Raw genomic sequence first — 25,693 nt, 5'->3', positions numbered from 1 at the left:
GAAGAAATGTTTACCTTTTTTTCATCCAACAACATTTTAACTTTGAAGATCATGACATCATTTAAAACAACCTCCTCATTTTTATATAGAATTTGAAATGTTTTACTGCAAATCAGAGAATCATGAACTGAAGCTGGAAAGGCTAAAGTCATACCTAAAATAGACAAGATATGCAATTGACAGGTAAAAGGCAAAATACAGTATAATTAAAACTTGTGGTTATTTCAAAATACTATACGTTAGATTATACAACTCCAACACCATTATTTTATATAGCAGTATTGGAACATTTCTGAAAGTTTATTAATTACTATGATAAAAATGAATAGAGAAGAACATTATAACCATTACAGAACTCTTGTACAACTAATTTGAATCTGAGAAGGTAAATGAGAAACCTCAAGGTGGAATTTAAGAGTGAACAATTCATTCATATGCCAGAGGAATCTGGTTGGCTTTTGTCCTGGTTGCTAGGAAGTAACTTCTAAGCCCTGGGAATAAAGAATTTGGTTGGCTTTTCTCCCTAATTCCTGAGAGCTAGCCTCTAAATCCAGAATTTCTCAGTGACAGAAGTGTCTGTTATTCATGGTAGCCCAGAGAGTATACGATGAGGAGGTGACTGAGAATGGGGACTGGCCACACCCGTAAGACAACTATGCGACTGCAAAGTTGGGGTTTTCAGCCTCATGCTGTACGCCCAACGTCCAGGAGGAAAGAGGGCTGGAGACCAAGTCATGTGGCTGCTGAGCCGATCAGTCGTGCCCACGTAACGCAACACCAACAAATGCGAGACACTGAGCCATGGCCCCTTCTCTGTGTTATCACACAGGCTTCCTGGGTGGGAAATGTATTCCTGACTCCCTGGGGAGAGAACAATGGGAGCTTCACAGATCTGGGGCCCTCCAGACCTGGCTGAATGCGTCTGTTCTCCTGGATGGCTCTGCTTTGTATCTCTTTGCTGTAACAGAATTTTAATAACAAGTAGAGTTGTGTGAGTTACTAGTGAATCACTGAACCTGAGGGGAGATCAGGACTCCCAACTTGCAGCCACATGATCAGAAGTGAGGGTAGCCTGTGGATCCTCCTGTCATAGCTGGTGTCTGAGATGAGAGCATCTTAAGGAAAACTGCACACTGGAAAGGGTAGTCCGCCTCCAGGCTGCTGGTTTCAGCTCATCCCAACAGCCTACTTGCTGTCTTATTACTCTATCCTCCAGAAATGGTGGTGGTGGTGGTGGTGTAGTTGTTAAGTCGTGTCCGACTTTTGCAATCCCATAGACTGTAGCCCTCCAGGCCCCTCTGTCCATGGGATTCTCCAAGCAAGAACACTGGAGTGGCTTGCCATTTCCTTCTCCAGGGAAATATCCTTCAGAAGTAACATGGAAAAAGCAGTTATAGAAGCTAGAGTTGGTCAGTGGGCACCTCTGCAGGCAGAGAACTCAGAGTGTGACACCAGAGTCCACCTGGAGCAAGGAGGGTGCCCCCATGGGGTCATGTCGGCACCTCTGTAGGAGGGGATGGCGGTCCAGGCAGAGCAGGGTGCTGGGCACTCATGCAAGATGAGGGGGCAACTGCACGAGAGGGCACCTACGGCTTGCAGGGGAGGGGGTCCTGGCAGAGGGGCACCCTGGCAGAGCAGCTGCAAAAGGATGAAATTTCCACCTGAGTGTGAAGGTGGGTGTGGGCAGCGGCAGCCTGATGCACTCCAACACGGCCAGAGAGAGGAGAGGAGACTGCCTGCAGGAGGACAGAAAGGCTCAGGTGGGGTGAGGAGGGTCACGGGACAGGAGCTGCGTGAGGGGCTGAAGCCCCAGAGGCGCGCAGACGCGTCCACGAGGGAGCGGGCACGGCACAGCAGCCTGCTTATGGAAGAGACTGACAGGGAACCAAGGGCCTCAAGGACAGTGACAGCCAGCTTCCTCACTGAAACCTCCAGGCAAAGGAGGGACACAAACGGAAAGGAGACCCAACTACAGAGTGAGTCCTGCAGCACTAGACGAGAATTAGAAACACTGATGCAAATACAAGGTTTTCTATATGCCTAAAGAAAAACAGGTGTAAACGTGTCCACGTATGATAAATACATGTGTGTGTATACAGATCCTCACCAGCTCTGTCCACTCAAAGGGGCTGAGAACACAACCCCAGTACTGGCTCCTAACACTAGTCTCATTAAGAGGAACCAGGGCTTTGGAGAAATGGCTGACTCCAGAGTTGGGCACACACAGGACAAGACAAGCCTGGCCCATCATTTCACATCAGAAAGTAAGTGCTAGAAAAATGAGGGGACACATCAAAAGAACAGGAAGCCAGCTTGAAGGGGCTATCCTGGTTGGATCTGGGATCAACTGAACATCAAAATAAATTATGAGAGAAATGGATTAACATGCACTGGATAATAAGAGAAATTCACAAATCCACAGATACAAATAAATAAAAGCCCAGAAGTCTGAAGGGAAAAAGAGTGACTTTATAGTGGAGAAGTGACAGAGAATCAAATGATCTGTTAACATCACATGAATGGGACACACTGAGGGCATGTGCCACCTAATTAGATACAGTGAGATGAGCACAGCATCACTCCTGAGACAGTCCTATCAAAGACCACAAGGGAATCACAGAACAATGAAAACTGAAGGACTTTCTACAAACTATCGGGACTACAGTCTTCAAGAACATTATGGTCTTGACAGTCAAGGACAGACGGAGGAACTCTTCCAGAACGAAAGAGACCCACGAGGCACAGCACCTGTTACAGGGCACGATTCTGAACTGGATCATTTGCTGCAAAGGCCTTTATGGGGAGAGGTCACAAACTTCAATGGGTCTGAGTATACGCTGGCAAGGAAGTACCAATGTCAGTTTTATAATCTGATGCTTTCATTGGGTTATACAGGACAATTCTCTTGTCTGGAGGACATACACACTGAAGTGCTTGGGGATGGTGGAGCACAGTTCAGGAGAGAAGTGCTTTGTCTCGTACTTACAACTTTTCCCTTCACACATGTATAAAGGAAATCGAGTAGATCACAAACTCAACTTCTATAAAGGGGCAGAGGTGAAAAGAGGAAGAAACTTTCCTCAATGGAAAGAAAAACTTAAAGCACTCAGATAATGCAGAGGTAGAATCTGCCACCGCAGAAAGCACCAGAATGGCTTCAGCTCCGGAGCAGGGCTTCTTCCTCCTCCATGATCCCCTCCCATGTGCCCACAGCTCCTGTGTGCCCATGGGTGCTTGGAGACAGGCTCCGTGCCTCCTATGGCCACCTCCACCACCTCCGAATGGCATGGAGTCAGGCAGCACCACCTGCAGACTCCTGGAAGCCCTTATGCTTGAAGGCTCTAGCACTCAAGGCAAGGTTGTGTGTGCATGCGTGCTTAGTCACTCAGTCGTGTCTGACTCTTGCAACCACATGGACTGTAGCCCTCCAGCTCCTCTGTCCATGGGGCTTTTCAGGCAAGAATTCTGGACTGAGTTGCCATTACTTCATACCAAACAACTCCAGGCATCAATGTGGGTGATAAATCACCCCAATTCATCCCCTCCCCTCCCTCAGGTTTCTTGCCTTGTAGCCCTCCTAGCTCCTGCTCCTAGTCTGGTCCCCTAAAGCTTTACATGACCAATGACTGCAATCCTTTGGTAACTTACATTTCAATCAACACCTTCTCTCATGCCCCGGCCTTTCTTTCCAGTTCATTCTATCTAAGACCAGCACTTCAGCAATCCTTTGCTGCTGCTGCTAAGTTGCTTCAGTCATGTCCGACTCTGTGCAACGCCACAGACAGCAGCCCACCAGGCTCCCCTGTCCCTGGGATTCTCCAGGCAAGAACACTGGAGAGGGTTGCCATTTCCTTCTCCAATGCATGAAAGTGAAAAGTGAAAGTGAAGTTGCTCAGTCGTGTCCGACCCTCAGCGACCCCATGAACTGCAGCCTTCCAGGCTCCTCCATCCATGGGATTTTCCAGGCAAGAGTACTGGAATGGGGTGCCATTGCCTTCTCTGAGCAATCCTTTGACCCCCCTCTAAAGAGGAGAGTCTGCGAATCCTACTCTTCTCAGCCCTCTGCTTCTTCTCAAGTCCTCACTTCCCTCCCCAACTTTTACTTAAACTCCATGATCCAGTGTCATCAGCACCCCTTCCTTAGTGCTGCTGAGTAGTCACACTACATTTTCAGAATCATTCTCTCTCCACTTTCCCAGATGACTATTTCATACATTTCCTCCTCTCCCTCAGTCTCAACCAAGAAGTTTGGTTCTTATTTCATAAGAAGATATAAGCTCCACTAGGGCATCTACCCACGGACACCCCCTGGACAAGCTCCCCATTTCTCTGATCCCCTTTCTGGCAAACGCCTCAAAGAATTCTCTGCATTTAACATCCCTGCTTCATCTCCCCCCTTTCTCTCTTTAACCCATTTCATGACAGCTGGTCTTCAAGATGCCCCCACCCTGAGTTTCACTGTGTGGCTTTCACATCCTTGTGTCCACTTCCCACAAAGTCCCAGGAGGATCTGTGTGGACACAGCAGAGGTAACAGACTGCAACCTCTTGAGACCCTGAGCCAGACGTAAGCTGCTGAGCAACTTCCGGATTCCAGATCCAAAGAAACTGTGAGATAATGCTTGTTGTTTTAAACTAAGTTTGGGGGTAAATTCTTACACAGCGATAATTCATCCACACTTAACTAGACTTTGACCAAGTAACTGCTCTTATCAAGACCAAAGAATGACCTCCACTTTGCTAAAAGGAATGCTCCGTTCTTAGAGCTCATCTTGGTTGACTTATAGTCCGCCTCTGATCAGTGACACACTCTCTCCTTCCTGAAGGCATCCTGGATGTCCCACTTTCCTGGTTTTGCTCCTACCTCATGGGCCATGCCCTTTTAGTCTTTTTTTTTTTGCTGTTTTTTTCTTATCCAAGAAGCATAGCCTCATGGTTAAGGACAGACTGTGGTTGAAATTCAGGCTCTGCCACTTATTAGCCCTAATTCGACCATTACTAATCTCTTACGCCTACATCCGATCTTCAGTAAATCCCACTAGCTCTGCCAACAAACTATGCACATCCAGCACTACTGAGTGAGAGTGACAGAAGTGCTTGAACTGAAACATCCCACTGTTAGGAATGCCCTGAATGGGATTCTAAAGTACAGGATAAGAAACTGTACAGAGAATAAATTATCCTAAACTGCTTTGGAATGATAGTAAGTAACCTTCTGTGAGGGTCACCTCTGTCTCAATTAACATCAATATTTAAAGCTTTCAAAAAGATGTACCAATGATTTACATAATAAACTTTTTAAATTTTATTCTCAAATCAGGAGCCAAGGGCAAAAGGCAGCACAGTCCCATTCATTTATTCACTCATCCAGTCAACAAGTATTTACTGAATACCTATTACAACAGCTATTATTATAATCCATTAGTCATCACATAATACTTTCTAGGTGTTAGAGATAAACAGTAAAATTAAAGAGATAAGAACCTCTGACCTTTTGGAGCTCACATCCTAATGGGAAGGGAGACAGAGAATAAAAATAGTAAATAAGAAAAATGACACAGTGTGTTTGAAGGCAGTAAAGTGCTGCACAGAAAGGTAAAGAGAGGAAAGCAGGTGAGAAAGGCAGCAGTTTTAAACAGAGCAGCCAGGCAACACTTAACAGAGAAGCTGACCTCTCAGGAAGGAACGGAACGCACTCCCACATTCTCTCTCTGCTATGGGCTCCCTTCACCTGAGAAGTCTGGAAGCTTGTTCCCTGGAGAGGGTGAAACAGAGCCCTCTGAATGGCAAAGCAGAAAGCACCAAGGTATGAGCAGAGAGATCCTGACCCTGGATGCAGAAGTTCGCAGAGCTCTTCCTCCTCGGGTTCCCAGAAGGCTGGCAGTTAGATTCTTCCTTTCTAGGAAGGAAACAGGCTAGCCTTCTCTGGTATCTGAGGAACTGTGGTGAGTCTAAGATCTAACCCTACTTGCAAACCAATAAGCTAGCTGGCCACAGTATCACGGTGCTGGCAGGAGACACGGGATTCCTGGGCCAGAGATACACAGCAATAGCCTGAGTTTCAAGTTCACGTCAGTTCCCCTTGTTCTCTCCCCAGGAACATGGATGTGACACAGGTCAATACTATTCATGCAGTGAGGTTCTGGTCACAGTTGAGGAACTCTAAGCTTAGGAAACCTCTATCTTTTTTAAGGGGCTATAAGAAAAACCTAAAATCACTGCAGATGGTGACTGCAGCCATGAAATTAAAAGACGCTTACTCCTTGGAAGGAAAGTTATGACCAACCTAGATAGCATATTCAAAAGCAGAGACATTACTTTGCCAACAAAGGTCTGTTTAGTCAAGGTTATGGTTTTTCCAGTAGTCATGTATGGATGTGAGAGTTGGACTGTGAACAAAGCTGAGTGCCGAAGAATTGATGCTTTTGAACTGTGGTGTTGGAGAAGACTCTTGAGAGTCTCTTGGACTGCAAGGAGAGCCAACCAGTCCATCCTAAAGGAGATCAGCCCTGGGTGTTCATCGGAAGGACTGATGCTAAGGCTGAAACTCCAATACTTTGGCCACCTCATGCGAAGAGTTGACTCATTGGAAAAGACTCTGATGCTGGGAGGGATTGGGGGCAGGAGGAGAAGGGGACGACAGAGGATGAGATGGCTGGATGGCATCACTGACTCGATGGACGTGAGTTTGAATGAACTCCGGGAGTTGGTGATGGACAGGGAGGCCTGGTGTGCTGTGATTCATGGGGTCACAGAGTCGGACACAACTGAGCAGCTGAACTGAACTGAAATGAAGAAAAACCTGTGTAAACTTTGAACTGGAGCCAGACCTTATCTTTGTCAGTGTGTATGTGTGTGTCCGTTGCTCAGTCATGTCTGACTCTTTGTGACTCTATGGACTGTTGCCTGCTGGCCTCTTTTATTCATGCCAGGCAAGAATAGTGGAGTAGGTAGCCATTCCCTTCTCCAGGGGATCTTCCTGACCCAGGGATCAAACCCCAGGTCTCCTGAATTGCAGGCAAATTCTTTACTGTCTGAGCCACTACTTACACCTCCCAAAGCTCTTTACTACAGCAACATCTTTAAAAAGATGATTTGGAACAAAAGCCTTTCAGTGTCTCTGCTCACAAGATGTACAAAAACTGGGAAACCATGGAGAATTACTTTCAACAACTTACAAGGTAAAATCTGATTTTCCACAACTCTTGATATGGGGAATCTGACAAGTTGGTATATCTATAATAGATGTATTATGTAAATTTATTTTATTAGATAAGATCTATAGATGCTGACTCCACAGATTCCTTAGCAATCGGCTCACCAACATCACCCACTATGAAGCTCAAAGACACAAGTCCCAGGTATGCTTTACCAAACGTCTAATCAGCTTCCTTGTCTCCTCCTGCAGACACCTGAGGACAATCAGACATCTGAAGAAGGCTTCTAACACACAAGTTAGAAACCAAAGCAGAGAGAAAAGCAACTTGTAGAGAGAAATTTTTAAAAATCTATCAGTGTTGTTCTCAGAGAAAAGACATTGCATTCATGAAATAAGAAAATGCTGCTATAACTGGGGGCGAGAGAGGGATGTATTGGGAGGCTGGGGATAGCAGATGCAAACTACTGTATATAGGATGCATAAACAACCAGGTCCTACTGCACAGCACAGGGAACTATATTCACTATCCTGTGACAAACCATAATGGAAAAGAATATGAGAAAGAATGCATATAAGTACACATATATGTACCTGTATATATATATCACTTGCTGTACAGTAAAAACTAACACAAGATTGAAATCAACTATATTTCAATACAATAAATTTTTAATAAGGAAAATGTTGCTACACAAAGGAACAGTAACAAAACAAAAGAGGATTTGAATTTTAAAAGAAAAGATGGGGCAAGGGGGAGCAAGGAAAAACAGGGAAGTGAGGAGGGACAGAGAAAGAAAAAGGGAGAAAGAGAAAGCCAAAAATCTCAAAAAAGGGGTTAAAGTTGAATTAAAAAACCTATTAAGTACAACAAAAACACAGAAATGGAAAAAAAGTAAGAGGAAAAATACTAAAAACTATGAGAACCAGTGAAGGTGATCAACCATCTAAAGGACAGAAGTTTTATAAAGAAAGAACACAGAAAACAGGTGGGAAAAAATAACAAACAGAACATTTCTCCGAACTGAAGTCCATGTGCTTCTGGAAGAAAAGGCCCAGTGAGCCTGAGAGACCACAGGGGCATCATCATGTGCGCTAGGGCCACAGAAACAGAGAGAGAGTCCCACAGGATTCTTGACAGGGGTAAGGATCACATTCCTTGACCAGCAACTAGAGCTTCGGGGCTCTCAACAGCCAAGCTGCAACCCCAAAAGACAAGGGGCCAACATTCCCAAAATTCTGAAGCAAAGAGAATTCCTTTCCAACCTAGAATTCCATGCTCAGCTAAACACATGTTAAGAGTAGAATAAAGACATTTCAGAGATTAAAATTTTTTCTTCATGTCTGAAAGAAAAGTATGCCACTTTTCCCAACAAGATGTTGGAGAACAGGCTCCACCAAAATGAGACAGAAAACCAGGAGAAAAAAACAGGTGGAAGGGAAGAAGACCAATGCACAAGGGAGGCCGAGGGAATGGCAGGAAGAGGGTGAGGACGCTTCCAAAGACGTCCTTTGTCTTAGATAGAGGTGATGCATCAAGATAGGATCAGTGTGCTCAGAATAGACAGCTATGTTGAGGTCTACCATCCTAAAGACTTCTGCTGCCATGGTGCCTTTTTTTTTTTTTTTAAATAACCTAAGGACAAATTAAAAGCTTGGCCAGATTCCTTTCAGCACTAGCTGTGTTTGAAGATATACTCAGGACATTTCCGCCCTATGGGAGCCTAGATCATACAAAGGCAGTCTTTACATCTCACAGTGGCTTTCTGCTTTGCCTTACTCAAGTCTAAGAGTTGCAGGAAGGAAAACTGAGTAGTAAGGGTAGATGCACACCAGCCTGTCTCATACATTGTACATCCAGTGCTCCATCACACCATAACCTTAGAGGAAGCCCTGGATGTGTGAGCTCTGTGTTTCATACAACTCACTCCTGACCTTGCCTACTAACTCCCCTAGAGGTATCCTGAAGCCCCTCAGTATGCAGAAGCACACCACAACCAGGGACTACTTGGCTTTCTCATGGATGCTTCTTCAAATAGCAGTGTCCCTTACACCAGGCTTGTGCTATTACTCAGTTCTTCCAAACTCAACCAGACCTGTCCATGGCAGACACTCGTAGGTCAATAAAGTATAAACAAACAAAAAAAAGAATGATTAACACAAAAGTCAGGAGAGGTGTTCAGGATGCCTTTATGGTACTAGTAATATTCCATTTCTTAAATGAAGGGTTAGGCACCTGGGTGTTTTTTTATCACTTAATAAAATAATGTTTTATATTAGCTTCAAAAATGTCTGAACATTTCACAATAAAATTTTAAATGCTTATTGTAAAGGTACTCTATGTCATGCATTGTTCTAAGCTAAGTAGATCAAACCAAAAAACCACTCTCTCTGCTCTCACCTCATTCTGTAAATTGCATTTCCACTAAGTTTTACAGAGAAGCAGAGAGCCATGACATCTCATAAGATGAGGATGAACTTGGTCAGTGGAATCAGGAAAGGCTTTGGTGGCATGTAAAGTTTAAAAATAAAATAAAATTAAAAAAAAAAAAAAGAAGATCCCAGGCATGAATATGATAAACCTAAAAATATGTATATTTGTCTTTGATGTAATAAATAATTTAAAAAAGCAAAAAAATAAAAAAAATTAAAAGTTTGTCAAATTAAGATGGAAAAGAAGAAATTTTCAAGAGGAAGGAGCAGAAATTTCATGAAGGCAAGGTCCACAGTCAGCACTTGTGGAGAAATGGGAACTTGTATGCATTGCTGGTGGGAATGTAAAATGGTATGTATAGCTATTGTGGAAGCAGTATGGAGGTTCCTCAAAAAGTTAAAAATAGAACCACCATATGGTCTAGCAATCCTACTTCTGGGTATTTATACAAAAGATTTGAAGACATAAATATCTGCATTCTTATGTTCACTGAAGCATTGTTCACAGTACTCAAGAGGTGGAAACAATTGAAATGACCATCAACAGTTGAATGTATAAAGAAAGTGAGATATAAGATGGAATATTTTCAGCCTTAAAAAATAAAGGAAATCCTGTCATATGCTACCACACAGATGAATGATGAGGACTTATGCTAAGTGCATACAACAGGTCAGACAAATACTGCCATGATTCTACTTACACAAGGGCTCTCAAACAGTCACTCATGGAAGCAGAAAGCAGAGTGGTTGAAAGGGGCTGGGATTTGGGGGAGATGAAGAGTTTACGTTTCACCATGCTCAACTTACAGTTTCAGTCATGCAACAATGTGTATACAATTAGAAACACTTACTGAACACTGAAAAGTTTGTTACTAGAGGAGATTTCATGTTATGCACTTAAAAAAAAAAGTGTGATTTACTCTGGAGTGTTAGTAACCTACATTGTTGTTCAGTCACTCAGTCGTGTCCCACTCTTTGTGACCCCATGCACTGCAGCACACCAGGCCTTCCTGTCCATCACCATCTCCCAGAGCCTGCTCAAACTCATGTCCATTGAGTTGGTGATGCCATCCAACCATCTCATCCTCTGTCGTCCCCTTCTCCTCCTGCCTTCAATCTTTCCCAGCATCAGGGCATTTTCTAATGAGTAGGCTCTTCGCATCAGATGGCCAAAGTATTGGAGTTTCAGCTTCAGCATCAGTCCTTCTAATGAATATTAAGGACTGATTTCCTTTAGGATTGACTAGTTTGATTTCCATGAAGTCCAAGGGACTTTCAAGAGTCTTTTCAAACACCACAGTTCAAAAGTATCAATTTTTCAGCACTCAGCATTCTTTATAGTCCAACTCTCACATCCAAACATGACTACTGGAAAACCATAGCTTTGACTAGATGGACCTTTGTTGGCAAAGTAATGCCTCTGCTTTTAAATATGCTGTCTAGGTTTGTCATGGCTTTTCTTCCAAGGAGCAAGCATTTTTAATTTCATGGCTGTAGTAACCATCTGCAGTAATTTTGGAGCCCAAGAAAATAAAGTAATCTATGGCAATTTATTTATAGACAAAAGCTTTGGGATTTTTGTCCTAACGTAAAGTGTTAGTCATTCAGTCGTGTCCAACTCTTGGTGACCCCATGGACTGTAGCCTGTCAGGCTCCCCAAGGTTAACATTAATTCCTGACATTGTGCCCTGGGCCTGGGGTGCCTGGCTGACCCAATTACAGACCTTTATTTATCCCTGTTTTCATGCCCCCATCTCACTTCTCTCGTCTGCTATTCCTGTCTGCACTCTTGGGGGGAAAAGTGTCCTGAAAAGGTCATTCAGCTCCCACTCTGCTTCCTGTCCTTCAAAACTCACTTTAATATTTTTGTTATTCCTTATTATACTTCTCTATTGCTATTACCAAGGACTCTTGGAAACAAGAAGACCCAGATATACACTGTACTCAAGTTCACTGTCTTGAATCAGAACCTTTCCCTACTTTTCAACACTTATTTGATAATAACCTCTCTGCATGAGATTAGGAACCACATAAACATTTTTCATTGCTCTAATTTGTGAGTGAGAACCATGTCTTACACATAATAGGTACTCGGCAAGTATTTATTGAATAAATGAACTTTCATCGAACGTCTTAATTTAGTGCTCTATCTCCTTGTTGAAATGATTCTATTTTCACTTTGCCTATCAGTCGTCTAACCCCAAACACCAATCCTACACTTTGAAAGACTTTATTTCCATTAAATCATGACAATTCAGATTTTATTCTTATCACCATCTTTGTGCATTTCCATTTCCTTTGGTTAAACAGTGAGCATTTGTATCCTTTATTCTATGAACAAGCGAGCATTCATTCAACCATAATTTGCCTCTAAAATATCAGGAACTAAGAGATATGAACATAAATAAGAATACTGCTCTTGTTTTCAGAGTTCCCAATCTAATTTGGATAGAAACATTCAAGCAAATAATTGTAGTACAATGCGATAATCTCCTGACTCATTATTTCCGGAGACCAAAGCAAATGGTGCTGTAATTATCACTGTCTCTTCAACCAGGTAAAAAGACAGCAAATGGCAGTGACAGAGGAAGCTGCTGAATCCAAGGAAAGAATGTGGAGGCTTGTGTGCCAAATGGACTCAAGTCTCACAATCTATGCAGAGTCTATGGCAAGATTTAACTTCATGGTGTTTTCCTTTCACAGTTGTTTCTTTTCACACTTATTTGATTACTGGTAACAGTAATGGAGAAGGCAATGGCACCCCACTCCAGTACTCCTGCCTGGAAAATCCCATGGATGGAGGAGCCTGGTAGGCTGAAGTCCATGGGGTCGCTAAGAGTCAGGCGCTAAGAGTCGGGCACGAGTGAGCGACTTCACTTTCACTTTTCCCTTTCATGCACTGGAGAAGGAAATGGCAACCCACTCCAGTGTTCTTGCCTGGAGAATCCCAGGGACAGTGGAGCCTGGTGGGTTGCCGTCTCTGGGGTCGCACAGAGTCGGACACGACTGAAGCGACTTAGCAGCAGCAACCATAATGGATTAATGACATAGTATGAATTGCCTCCAGCTATATATTTCTTTAAACTTCTTTCATTTTTAAAAGCATTTTTATTGAATGATTCTTACTGTTTGTTTGTATTAGAATTCCATTTATGAACTGGAAAAATTTACAAGATGCTAAGAGCTGAAAGAGATCTATAGAAAGTGCTATGACAATGGGGCCTATTGTCACTGCTTATGGAAGTCATTTACGGGTTAATAAAGGAGACAATGAGGAGGATGAAGGTGCACAGAATACAAGGGAGGTGAAAACCCAGCAAATTTGTTCCAGAGAATCCACAGAGACAATGGTAGGAAATAAAAGTCAGACATGTAGGATGGGGTCAAGTCATGAAAACCTTCACAATTCAGCAAAACTGTCACAACATTTCAGTGACTCTCAAAGGAAGGCCCTAAAAGGTTGGTGGGTAGGCAGAACTTAAGGAGACAGCTAACAGCAGGGAGAGAGATGGTTCTTGTAGCAGCATTTCAAAATGCTGATGCTTTATTACAAGTGGTCAGTTAGCTGCTCCCAAGGCAAAGCACTGGGCCAACCCTTCCTTACTCTGATAACTAGCCTTCACTTTCAGACTTCCTTTTTTTCTTGACATTAATTTTTTTAACCACTATAAAAGCACTGGGTGGTAGTAGGTAGGAAGAAGAATGCAATACATATACACAAAGAATCTTATCCAGAAGAGATGGCTTTAGAAAAACACTGGTCAAATACAAACAGCTGAAAATTTCCTTTTGTTAAACCAGGTTGATTTCTTATTAGTCCAAATGTTTATCTAGTTGTGAAGCTGCTATCAAATTGGAGAATATGTTTTTTTGGTAATAAGACTCCCTGCATGTTACTGCTTGAATTTCGTACAATTTCCCTTTCTTCCTCCTCAAAAATAGCAGTCATACAGAAGAACTAAATTGATTTTTTCCCAAAAAGAATGCCAAAATGGCCAACAGTCACATAAAAAGATGCTCAACATGGTTAATGATCAGAGAAATGCAAATCAAACCCACAGTGAACCTCATACCTGTTAGAATGATCATCATCAAAAAATCTACAAGCAATAAATGCTAGAGAGGGTGTGGGGAAAAGGAAACGCTCACAAGATGTTAGTGGGAATGTAAACTGGTCTGACCATGGTGGAAAACAATATGTAAGTTCCCCAAAAAATTAAAAAATGAAAAAAAAAATCTGATTTAGAGAAATACAGGAAAAAAATTTTAAAAATAGATCTGCCATATGATCCACTTCTGGGCATATATCCAAAGGCAATGGTTGTGGGATTTTTTTAAAATATAAATTTATTTATTTTAATTGGAGGCTAATTACTTTACAATATGTGGGATTTTGAAGAGATCTATGTACTCCTGTATTTATTGCAGCATCATTCACAATACTCAAGACGTGAAAACAACCACAGAGCCCATTAATGGATGAAAGAATAAAGAAGATGTGGTGGACATATACACAATGCAATGTTATTAAGCCACAAGAAAGGAGGATATCCTGTCACTTGCAACAACATGGATTGACCTTGAGCCCATTATGCTAAGTGAAATAAGTTGAGGGGAAAATGAGCAGTAAATAAGCCATACAGATATACTAAACAATATAATGAATAAAGACAATACTATACTATAATTATGTAATGTTATAGATGTTATTACAATGGCAATCACAATATATAAATATATCAAAATAACTTGTACACAATGTTAAACTTGCATGTTACATTTATTCAATAAATATGTTAAATTTGTTCAATAAAAAGAAAAATAACTTACTTTTAATTACTTCTTATTTTTTATTCCTTCTCACTACAGCTACTAGCTACCATGGGAGAAGGCAATGGCACCCCACTCTAGTACTCTTGCCTGGAAAATCCCATGGATGGAGAAGTCTGGTGGGCTGCAGTCCATGGGGTCGCTAAGAGTCGGACACGACTGAGCAACTTAGCAGCAGCAGCAGCATAGAGCACTTACTATGTGCCAGGCACTGTGTTTTACATATATTGTTGTTAATCCTTCAGGCAATCTTACAGGGCAGGGATTAATTTCCATTTTATAGATACCAAGGCTCTGAGAACATAAATAATTTGTTCAGGAAGTAAATGCCACTGCTGTTTGCTCCACAGGCTATGCCTGGTCTCTATGACGCACTGAAAAACTAGTTCAAACACGTATGTGCAGTTAACTCTTATGCTTACCACAGAACACCCATGCTAGAAGGGAAAAGCGGTTTCACTGGGGAAGGAAAGACCCAAAGATGGTTCTAAAGAGGGCAAAACCATGTCAATCAGCTTCCCGGTGCACAAGCAAGGCTGGCCCTTATACATGGCATAGGGAAAGGCAGGAAAACGGCCCCAGTCAGCTTCCTCTTCATTCAGGGACTGTCTCTCCCAACATCAACACGTGCTGAGATCCTAGAGTTTACCTCTTTCAGTTTTTTAACATCCAGGGCAGTTAAAACAGAAAGAGAAGCAGGACAAAAGCATCCAGTATTCACAGAGCACCACACTGGGCCTCTCTACCAAATTTTCTCATTTAACTTTCAAAAACAAACTATAAGACAGGGATTATTTCCATTACAACAATTAGGAAAGGCTCAGAGAAACTGAGTAATTTGCTTGAAACTATACAGCTAGTAAATGGCAGAGTAAGACTTGAAACTAGTTATGTCTAAATTCAAATACTCTCTGCACATTAAGCTGGTTTTATATGAATAGAAATGGAAGCCCAAGGACCCAGATTTCCTTTGCAAGTCACAGTCTAGGGTCTTTTCTGAGGTCTCTTCCTCCCTTGAGTTTTCCCTTCCTGACTTTGGTCATTCTGGTTCATACTTCTTACGCAAGAAATGGTTTATCGATTAAAAAAAAAAATTAGATTTACTTATTAACATGAGATATGCTATAATGAATAGAAAATATAAAAATCATAGGAAAACATCAAATTAATTCTAATGTAAGTTTCAGCTCTTTGCAATATTATATACTTCACAAACAGCATTCTAGACAGTTTCTTACTTTCTTGTATTAATATAAGTCCATTAATAACACCCGACATGTATATGGTCCTTCACAGTTTGCTATGAACTTTCACTTATTGTAAAGCAGGTTAACATTTTGCAGATGAGAAACCGAAACTCATAGAGGGTGAGTTTTCCAAGGTAACATAAAAGGAAGCTGGTATCCTGATTCCACATAACTACTTTCTTAACCACAACAAAGCTGCATCTCTGACTCCAAAACAGACCTATACAGCTATCTCAATGTCACAGGTGACCTGATCAATACCAAAACAGGAACTAGATTTGTCTTGTCTTGCCAGAAACTAAGACTCTTCTTATGTTGGAAACTCATTTCAATTTTATAAACCCTTTCCCTCTTGTGTTACCATAAAAATGCAAATGTTGTTTACTTGTTTTTAACAAGTAAAATAGACAAAATATACAAGATTTGACTACAGCTCCAAATCTGAATATGAATGTTAGCAATCTTGACAGTGTAAAACAAAGGATATTTCTAATAGGTTGAGAAGTTGAGAGAAAAAGAAAATTTGAAAAAAGAGGTAAGATTATGTATATCTTTACTTTTCAAAATGAGGGGTCTTCATATTTAGCTTTAAATGTATCATATGAAGTTTCAGTGATGATCGATGAGAAATGTGGGATAATGTTATCTCTTTTAAAAAGCAGGAGGAGAGGAAGCTGTGTGAGTTAAATTGTCATTTATCATCACTGGATGTGGAATGTCCATGGAGAGGAAACCATCAGGACTAGAGAAACAGTTAAAAGTGGATGCATCTAGAGAAGGAGTTATGCTTTTCACTACTAATCTTTCTGGATTAATGGATCTTTAACTATTTGCATATATTATTTACAAAAAATTTTGTTTTTCAGAGAAAAGGGACGAATATCAAAAAGCAAATAAAACAGTATATATTTCTTTATAAAAAATACTATCACTATTAGAAATGGCTAGTTGTTACTCAACTTTTTATCAAAATTATACACAGTCCTCTAACCTTTCAAGCTGGGGCCAGCTTCCATGAACCGGCAATGTCCTCTCTGCTGTAGAAATCTCTGAATGCACTGTTATTATTCCATTTCCAACAGCCCATAAATATGCATTGTCTTTCATGACTGATGTTACTACAGATGACAGCTATGTGCTGACCCAAACCTCTCCCTGTCAGCACAATCTCATGCTGGAAAAAATTTAAATATGTTGCAATAAAATTCCCAACCCATCTAACCTGCCCTACTGCAACTCACACACAAAATCATTTTTTCTCTTCTTTCCAAAAGTTTTCCAGAAATATACACAAGGTGTAGGATATGGTAAAATATAAACCTGGAAAGAAACAGTCTTGAGATAAAAAGCACAAATCTAAATTAGAAGAAAAATAGGACATGTTAATAAAAAGTACAGAGAAAATTCAAGCCCTTGGGAGAAAAAGTCAACTGTTAAGGAACAGAAGTGAAAAAAGACTTAACATAAAGATATTTATGTTGTTTGCAAGGTTGAGTCTAGAAGTGAGTGGTATGTATTTATTAAAAGAAAGTCAAATACATAGGAGTAATTTCTGAAGGCAGAAAATTTTTTAAAGGATACATTTTCCTAACAAATTTACTAAAATTAAAAAGGTACAAACGTAAAAGGTACATACATTTCAAGGACTCTTAAAAATCATTTTAAAATGGAACAAATTCTTGGAGGAAGAAGGATAGAAGGAAAGAAAAGAACCTCTTAGACTGGAATAAACTGGCAGCCTGCTATGCACTTTGCTTGTCATATTGTTGGTGAGGAAACTCACCTGAACATGAGAACATAATACTGCATCTACTATACCTGTAGGCCTCTAATAAGTCACCACACTGCATCAACCATTATTCTCTATAATTTTCATATTAACTTAAACATTCCACATAATGGCTATTCTGAGGTAGCATGTCAGGAAAGACAATTGGAATGATAGATTTATATCACCACGCAGGTTTCAGAGGATGGTTCAGAAGCTATGGAACATGACACACACGTGAAAGGTAACCATTTCTGGTCCTAGGCAGGAAAAGCAGCATATCTCACAATGCATTCAGGGCTACTTTATTGGTAAATGTTGACATCTTTCTGTACCATAAAGAACAAAAATATGACATTCCAAACTAGAGTTAAAGAAAATACACTGATAAAACATCTGGAATAAAAAAGGTCTTGTGTAATCATATTAGGTTCAACATTTCAGGAATGAGAGACGGAAGTTGGCAAATTTTTTTTTAAGTGAGAAAAAAGTGTGAAAAATGTTTACATATTTTTTTCCTACTGTCAAAAATCTAGTTCTTGTGTTTGCCATTTTGGCTGCTATAATTTAATTAAAAGGAAACAACAGAGGAGCCTGGAAGGCTATAGTCTATGGGGTCGCAAGAGTCAGACATGACTCAATGACTAACACTTTCACTCTTTCATGCCACCTCTTAAAAATTTTCTGGTATGTTTTATTTATACATACATAAATAATGTTTTCTCTATAGGTTAAAATTACATATCATGGATGTCTACTGTTTTCCAAATCCTGGCATCTCTTTTAAAAACTGGTATCTGCTATAAACAATTTATTTTTAAGATACTTTCTTTTGAAAACTAGCAAGCTATCAGGCCATTGACATCTCACAATCAATAATATACAGTTGACTGTATCAGAAACTTGAAACTGAATGGGTAACAACAATGACTAAATCTGGACTTATAACTAAGAAAAACCAAAATAACAGTGCCTAGCAGAACAAAAGGCACTTAGAAAGAAGGCTCATCATTTAGGTATTTCTGAAACACAAATTTTCACAATGTCAAAATAACATTACTCTGCAAAAAATATTAATTACATGTAATATTTCTGTCATATCAATGATCTGGAAAGGTCTCAAACAACAGAACCTCAAGAAACTAGAAAAAGAACAACAAACCCAAAGTTAGCAGAAGGAAGGGAATAACCAAGATCAGAGTAGAAGTAAGTGAAATAGAGGTAATAAAGACAACAGAAAAGATGAATGAAACTGGGTAGGTTTTTTGAAAAATAAACAAAATTGACAAATCTTTAAAAAAAGAGATGACTCAAATAAAGTTATAAGTGAAACAGGAGACATTACAACAAATACCACAGAAATACAAGGAATAAAAGACTATGATGAACAATGACCCCAACAAATTAGATAACTTAGAAGAAATGGATAAATTCCTAGAGACATACCTTCCCAAGACTGAGTGATGAAAAAACAGAAAATCTACACAGACCAGTAATGACTGTAGCCTACCACACTCCTCTGTCCATGGGATTTTCCAGGCAAGAGTACTGGAGTGGGTTGCCATTTCCTTCTCCAGAGGATCTTCCAAACCCAGGGATTGAACCCAGGTCTTCTGCATTGTAAGTAGACGCTTTACCGTCTGAGCTACCAGGGAAGTCCTTAATGAGTAAGGTAACTGAATCACTAATAAATCTCCCAACAAAATAACAGTCCAGGATCAGAAGCCTTCATAGGTGAAATCTACCAAACATATAAAGAATTAATACCAATCCTTTCTAAGCTCTTTCAAAAACTGACTATCAAGAAATAATTTCAAACTAATTTACAAGGCTAGTACCACCCTGATCGAGAAGCCAGACAAACACACTTTGGAAAAGAAAATTACAGGAAAAGAATCTGAAAAAGAATAGACATATATACATGTTTTGGCAACCTATTCTAGTATTCTTGCCTGGAGAATCCTCATGGACAGAGGAGCCTAGAGGGCTGTAGTCCATGGGATCACAAAGAGTTGGACAGGACTGAGTGACTAAGTACAGCACATAAATATATGTTTAACTGAAAGGTAATTGAAAGGTAAGTCAGGTCCCTGTTACTTTATTTGGTCAGAAATCCAAGTGGAAGAGAGTTATATTCTCTTAGGACTCATCATGAATTTCATAAAGACTGAAGAGAATATGTCATTCAGTGCTACAGGAAATGACCAGAGTACTACACCTGAAGCTTCAAAGATCAAGCCCTGAGCCTCTGGAGTGGGAACACTGACTCCAAGACCCTAGACCACCAGAGAACTAAATGTAGGTAGTATCATATAGTGAGAACTCACTCAAAGGAAACCACTAGAATACAAGACCCGGTATCACCCAACCACCAATAGCACCTCCTGCAGGATGTCTCATCTAAACAACAAACAAAACAAAAATACAATCCCAATCATCAGCAGACAGGATTACCACTCACTCAGCCTTGCCCATCAGAGGAAAACAAACAAACAAACAAAAACTCAGCACAAATCTCACCCTATAAGAAGCTTACACAAACCACTGGACCAACCTTAGAGGGCAGAAACCAAAAGGAAGAAAGAATTCAACCTTGAAGCCTGGGAAAAGAAGACTTCAAACACAGTAAGTTAAAAAAATAATAATAATGAAAGGCAGAGAAATACTACACAAATGAAGGAACAAACTAGAAACACAGAAGTCCAAATAAATAAAGAGGAAATAGGCAAACTACCTGAAAAAGAACTCAGAATAATGATAGTAATCAAAAACCCTGAAGGCAAAATGGAGAAAATGCAAAAATCAATTAACAAAGACCTAGAAGAATTAAAGAATAAACATGCAGGGACAAACAACACAAATACTGAAATTAAAAATACTCTAGAAGGAATCAATATCAGAATATCTGAAGCAGAAGAACGAATCAGTGAGCTGGAAGATAACATGGTGGAAATAACCTCTGAAGAGCAGAATAAAGTGAAAAGAATGACAAGAGCTGAGGATAGTCTCAGAGACCTCTGGGACCATATCAACTGCACCAACATTCAAATTATAGGGGTCCCAGAAGAAGAGAGAAAGAAAGGGTATGACAAAATTTTTGAAGAGATTATAGATGAAAATTTCCCCAAAATGGAAAAGGTAATAGTCAATCAAGTCCAAGAGGCACAAAGAGTCCCATACAGGATAAACCCAAGGAGAAACTTCCAAGACACATACTAATCAAATGAACAAAGACTAAACACAAAGAAAGAATATTAAAAGCAGCAAGGGAGAAGCAACAAATACCATACAAGGGAAACACCATACATTTAACAGCTGATCTTTCAGCAGAAACTCTGAAAGCCAGAAGGGAAAGGCAGGATATATTTAAAGTACTGAAAGGGAAAAATCTACAACCAAGATGACTGTACCTGGCAAGGATCTCATTCAAAATTGATGGAGAAATCAAAGGCTTTTCAGACAAGCAGAAGTTAAGAGAATTCAGTACCACAAAACCAGCTTTACAACAAATGTTAAATGGACTTACACAGTCAAGAAATATAAAAGAAGAAAAAAGACCTATAAAATCAATCCCAAACAATTAAGAAAATAGCAACAGGAACATATATATCAATAATTACTTTAAATGTAAATGAATTAAATGCTCCAACCAAAGACACAGACTGGCTGAAACTGAAAGTCACTCAGTCGTGTCCAACTCTTTGCGACTCCATGGACTATACAGTCCATGGAATTCTCCAGGCCAGAATACCTGAGTGGGTAGCCTTCCCCTTCTTCAGGGGATCTTTCCAACCCAGGGATCGAACCGAGGTCTCCTGCATTGCAGGCAGAATCTTTATCACCTGAGCCATAAGGGAAGCCACAAACTGGCTGAATGGATACAAAAACAAGACCCATATATATGCTGTCTACAAGAAATCCACTTTAGACCTTAAGACACATATAGACTGAAAGTGAGAGGATGGAAAAATATATTCCATGCAGATGGGAAGCAAAAGAAAGCTGGAGTAGCAATCCCCGTATCAGACAAAACAGACCTTAAAATAAAGATTACCAGAGATAAGGAAGGACACTACATAATGATCAAGGGATCAATCCAAGAGGAAGACATAAAAATTGTAAATATCTATGCACCCAACATAGAAGCACCTCAATACATAAAACAAACACTAACAGACATAAAAGGAGAAAATGACAGTAACAGAATAACAGTAGAAGACTTTAACAGCCCACTCACACCAATGGACAGATTATCAAAACAGAAAAATTAGTAAGGAAACACAAGTCTTAAATGATACATTAGATGAGATGGATCTCATTGATAGCTTCAGGACATTCTATCCAAATGCAGAAGAATACACCTTCTTTTCAAATGCACATGGAACATTCTCCAGGAGAGACCACGTCTTGGGTCACAAATCAAACCTTAGTAAATTCAACAAAATTAAAATCATATCACGCATCTTTTCTGATCACAATTCTGAGACTAGGTATCAATCACATGAAAAAAACTGTAAGAAACACAAATACATGGAGATTATACAATGCATTTCTAAATAACTAAAAGGTTACTGAAGAAATCAAAAGGGAAATCAAAAAATTTCTAGAAACAAATGACAATGGAAACACGACAACTCAAAACCTATGGGATGCAGCAAAAGCAGTCCTAAGAGAGAAATTTATGGCAATAAAATCTTACCTCAAGAAACAAGAAAAACATTAAAATAGCCTAACTTTACACCTAAAACAACTGGAAAAATAAGAACAAAAAAAAATCCAAAATTAGTAGAAGGAAAGAAAGCATAAAGATATGAACAGAAATAATGAAAAAGAAATGAAAAAAACAATCGTAAAGATTAATAAAACTAAAATCTGGTTCTTTGAGAGGATGAACAAAATTGACAAACCTTTAGTCACACTCATCAGGAAACAATGAGAGAAGAATCAAATCGACAAAATTAGAAATGAAAAAGGAGAGGTTACAACAGACAATGCAGAAATACAAAGGATTATAAGAGACTATAATGAACTATATGATAATAAAATGGATAACCTGGAAGAAATGGACAGATTCTTAGAAAAGTTCAATCTTCCTAGACTAAACCAGGAAGTATGAACAACCGAAATACAAGCACTGAAATAGAAGCTGTGATCAAAAATCTCCCAAAAAGTAAAAGCCCAGGACCAGATGGTTTCACAGAAGAATTCTATCAAACATTTAGAGAACAGCTAATGCCTATCCTTCTAAAGCTCTTTCAAAAAATCGCAGAGGAAGGAACACTTTCAAACTCATTCTACAAGGCCACCATCACCCTGATACCAAAACCAAAGACAAGAAAAAAGAAAACTACAGGCCAATATCACTGATGAACTTACATGCAAAAATCCTCAACAAAATTTTAGCAAACAGAAGTCAGCAACACATCAAAAAGCTCATACACCATGACCAAGTTGGCAAGCATTCTTCAATATACATGAATCAATCAATGTGATACACCATATTAACAAACTGAAAGATAAAAACCATAGATAATCTCAATAGATGCAGAAAAAGCCTTTAACAAAATTCAGCACCCATTTATGATTAAAACTCTTCAAAAAATGGGCACAGAAGGAACCTACCTCAACATAGTAAAGGCCATATGTGATAAGCCCACAGCAAACATTATTCTCAATGGTGAAAAACTGAAAGAATTCCTCCTAAGATCAGGAACAAGACAAGGGTGTCCTCTTTCATCACTATTATTCAACATAGTTATGGAATTCCTAGCTACAGCAATGAGAGATGAAAAGGAAATAAAAGCAATCCAAATCGGAAAAGAAGTAAAGCTCTCACTGTTTGCAGATGACATGATACTGTACACAGAAAACCCTAAAGACAGTATCAGAAAATTACTAGAGCTAACCAGCGAATTTAGCAAAGTCTCAGGATACAAAATCAATACAAAGAAATCACTTGCATTTCTATATACTAACAATGAAAAATCAGAAAGAGAAAGTAAGGAATCAATCCCATTCACTATTGCAACAAATAGAATTAAATATCTAGGAATAAGCTTACCTAAGGAGACAAACGAACTGTACACAGAAAATTATAAGACACTTATGAAAGAAATTCAAAGACAACATAAACAGATGGAGAGATATTCTATGTTCCTGGGTAGGAAGAATCAATATTGTGAAAATGACTATACTACCAAATGCAATATACAGATTCAATGCGATCCCTATCAAATTACCAATAGCATTTTTCACAGAACTAGAACAAAAATTTCACAATTCATATGGAAACACAAAAGACCCCTAATAACCAAAGCAGTCCTGAGAAAGAAGAATGGAGCTGGAGGAATCAACCTTTCTGATTTCAGATTATACTACAAAGCTACAGTCATCAAGACAGTATGGTACTGGCATAAAAACAGTAACATAGACCAATGGAACAAGATAGGGAGTCCAGAAATAAGCCCATGCACCTATGGGTACCTTATTTTTGACAAAGGAGGCAAGAATATACAAAGGAGCAAAGACAGCCTCTTCAATAAGTGGTGCCTGGAAAACTGCACAGCTACATGTAAAAAGACTGAAATTAGAACACTTCCTAACACCATACACAATGATAACCTCAAAATGGATTAAAAAACTAAATTTAAGACCAGAAACTATAAAACTCTTAGAGGAAAACAGGCGGAACACTCGATGACATAAATCAAAGCAGATCCTCTATGACCCACCTCCTAGAGTAATGAAAATAAAAACAAAAGTAAACAAGTGGGACCTGATTAAACTTAAAAGCTTTTGCACAGCAAAGCAAACTATAAGCAAGGTGAAAAGACAACCCTTGGAATGGGAGAAAATAACAGCAAATGAAACAACTGACAAAGGATTCGTTTCCAATACAAGGAGCTCATACAACTTAATACCAGAAAAAGAAACAACCTAATCAAAAAGTGGGATAAAGACCTAAACAGACATTTCTCCAAAGAAGACATACAGATGGCTAATAAACACATGAAAAGATGCTCAACATCACTCATTATCAGAGAAATGCAAATCAGAACTACAATGAGATATCACCTCACACCAGTCAGAATGGCCATCATCAAAAAGTCTACAAATATTAAATGCTGGAGAGGGTGTGGAGAGAAGGGAACCCTCTTACACTGTTGATGGGAGTGTAAATTGATACAGCCACTATGGAAGACAGTACGTAGAATCCTTTAAAAACTAGGAATAAAACTACCATATGACCCAGCAATCCCACTCCTAGGCATATATCCTGAGGAAACCAGGGTTGAAGAAGACACATGTATCCCATTGTTCACTGTAGCACTATTTACAATAGCTAGAACGTGGAAGCAAGCTAGATGCCTATCAACAGATGAATGGATAAAGAAATTGTGGTATATATGCACAATGGAATATTACTCAGCCATAAAAACGAATGCATTTGAGTCAGTTCTGATGAGGTGAAGTGAGTCAGAGTGAAGTGAGTCAGAAAGAGAAAGATAAATATTGTATTCTAACACACATATACAGAATCTAGAAAAATGGTTCTGAAGAATTTACTTACAGGATAGCAATGGAGAAACAGACATAGAGAACAGACTTATGGACATGGGGAGAGGGGAGGAGAGGGTGAGATGTATGGAAAGAGTAACACAGAAACTTACATTAACATATGTAAAACAGAAAGCCAACGGGAATTTGCTGTGTGGCTCAGGAAACTCAAACAGGGGCTCTGTATCAACCTAGAGGGGTGGGATGGGGAGGGAGATGGGAGGGAGGTTCAAAAGGGTTGGGCTATATGTATACCTATGGCCGATTCATGTTGAGGTTTGACAGAAAACAGCAAATTCTGTAAAGCAATCATCCTTCAATTAAAAAAAAATTAAAAAGAATGCAGGAAAAACCCCACAAAATTGGTGAATTTTTGTATAGTCATTTTAATACTGAAGATGGAAGAAAAATGCAACATGTTTGCCATATTATGTTTATTTCAAGAAAGGTATAAATACAACTGAAATGCTGAAAAGATTTGTGCAGTTTATGGAAAAGGTGCTGTGATTGATCAAACGTGTCAAAAATGGTTTGCAAAGCTCGAGCTGGAGATTTCTTGCTGGACAATGCCCCACCATAGGTTAGAGCAGTTGAAATTGATAGTGACCAAATTGAGACACTAACTGAGAACAAATTAATGTTATACCATAGCCAACATACTCAAAATATCCAAATCAAGCACTGAAAGTCATTTGCACCAGCT

General features: G+C 39.5%; 1 protein-coding gene across 4 annotated transcripts in view; it reads right to left on the bottom strand.

Annotated features, from left to right (window-relative positions):
* The window catches only part of FAM135A (family with sequence similarity 135 member A), a 156,756-nt gene that overhangs the window by 78,196 nt on the left and 52,867 nt on the right, over window positions 1–25,693 (bottom strand). For all 4 annotated transcript variants that reach the window (XM_070795677.1, XM_070795676.1, XM_070795679.1 and 1 more), the window contains exon 5: window positions 15–154. In XM_070795677.1, the coding sequence (XP_070651778.1) occupies window positions 15–154 (140 nt within the window). The remainder of the gene's footprint in view (window positions 1–14; window positions 155–25,693) is intronic.

Source organism: Bos indicus, chromosome 9 (assembly GCF_029378745.1).
Source record: "Bos indicus isolate NIAB-ARS_2022 breed Sahiwal x Tharparkar chromosome 9, NIAB-ARS_B.indTharparkar_mat_pri_1.0, whole genome shotgun sequence".
Lineage (NCBI taxonomy): Eukaryota > Metazoa > Chordata > Mammalia > Artiodactyla > Bovidae > Bos > Bos indicus.
Note: the sequence above shows the minus strand (reverse complement) of the source record. Positions and strands in the feature narration are given on the sequence as shown.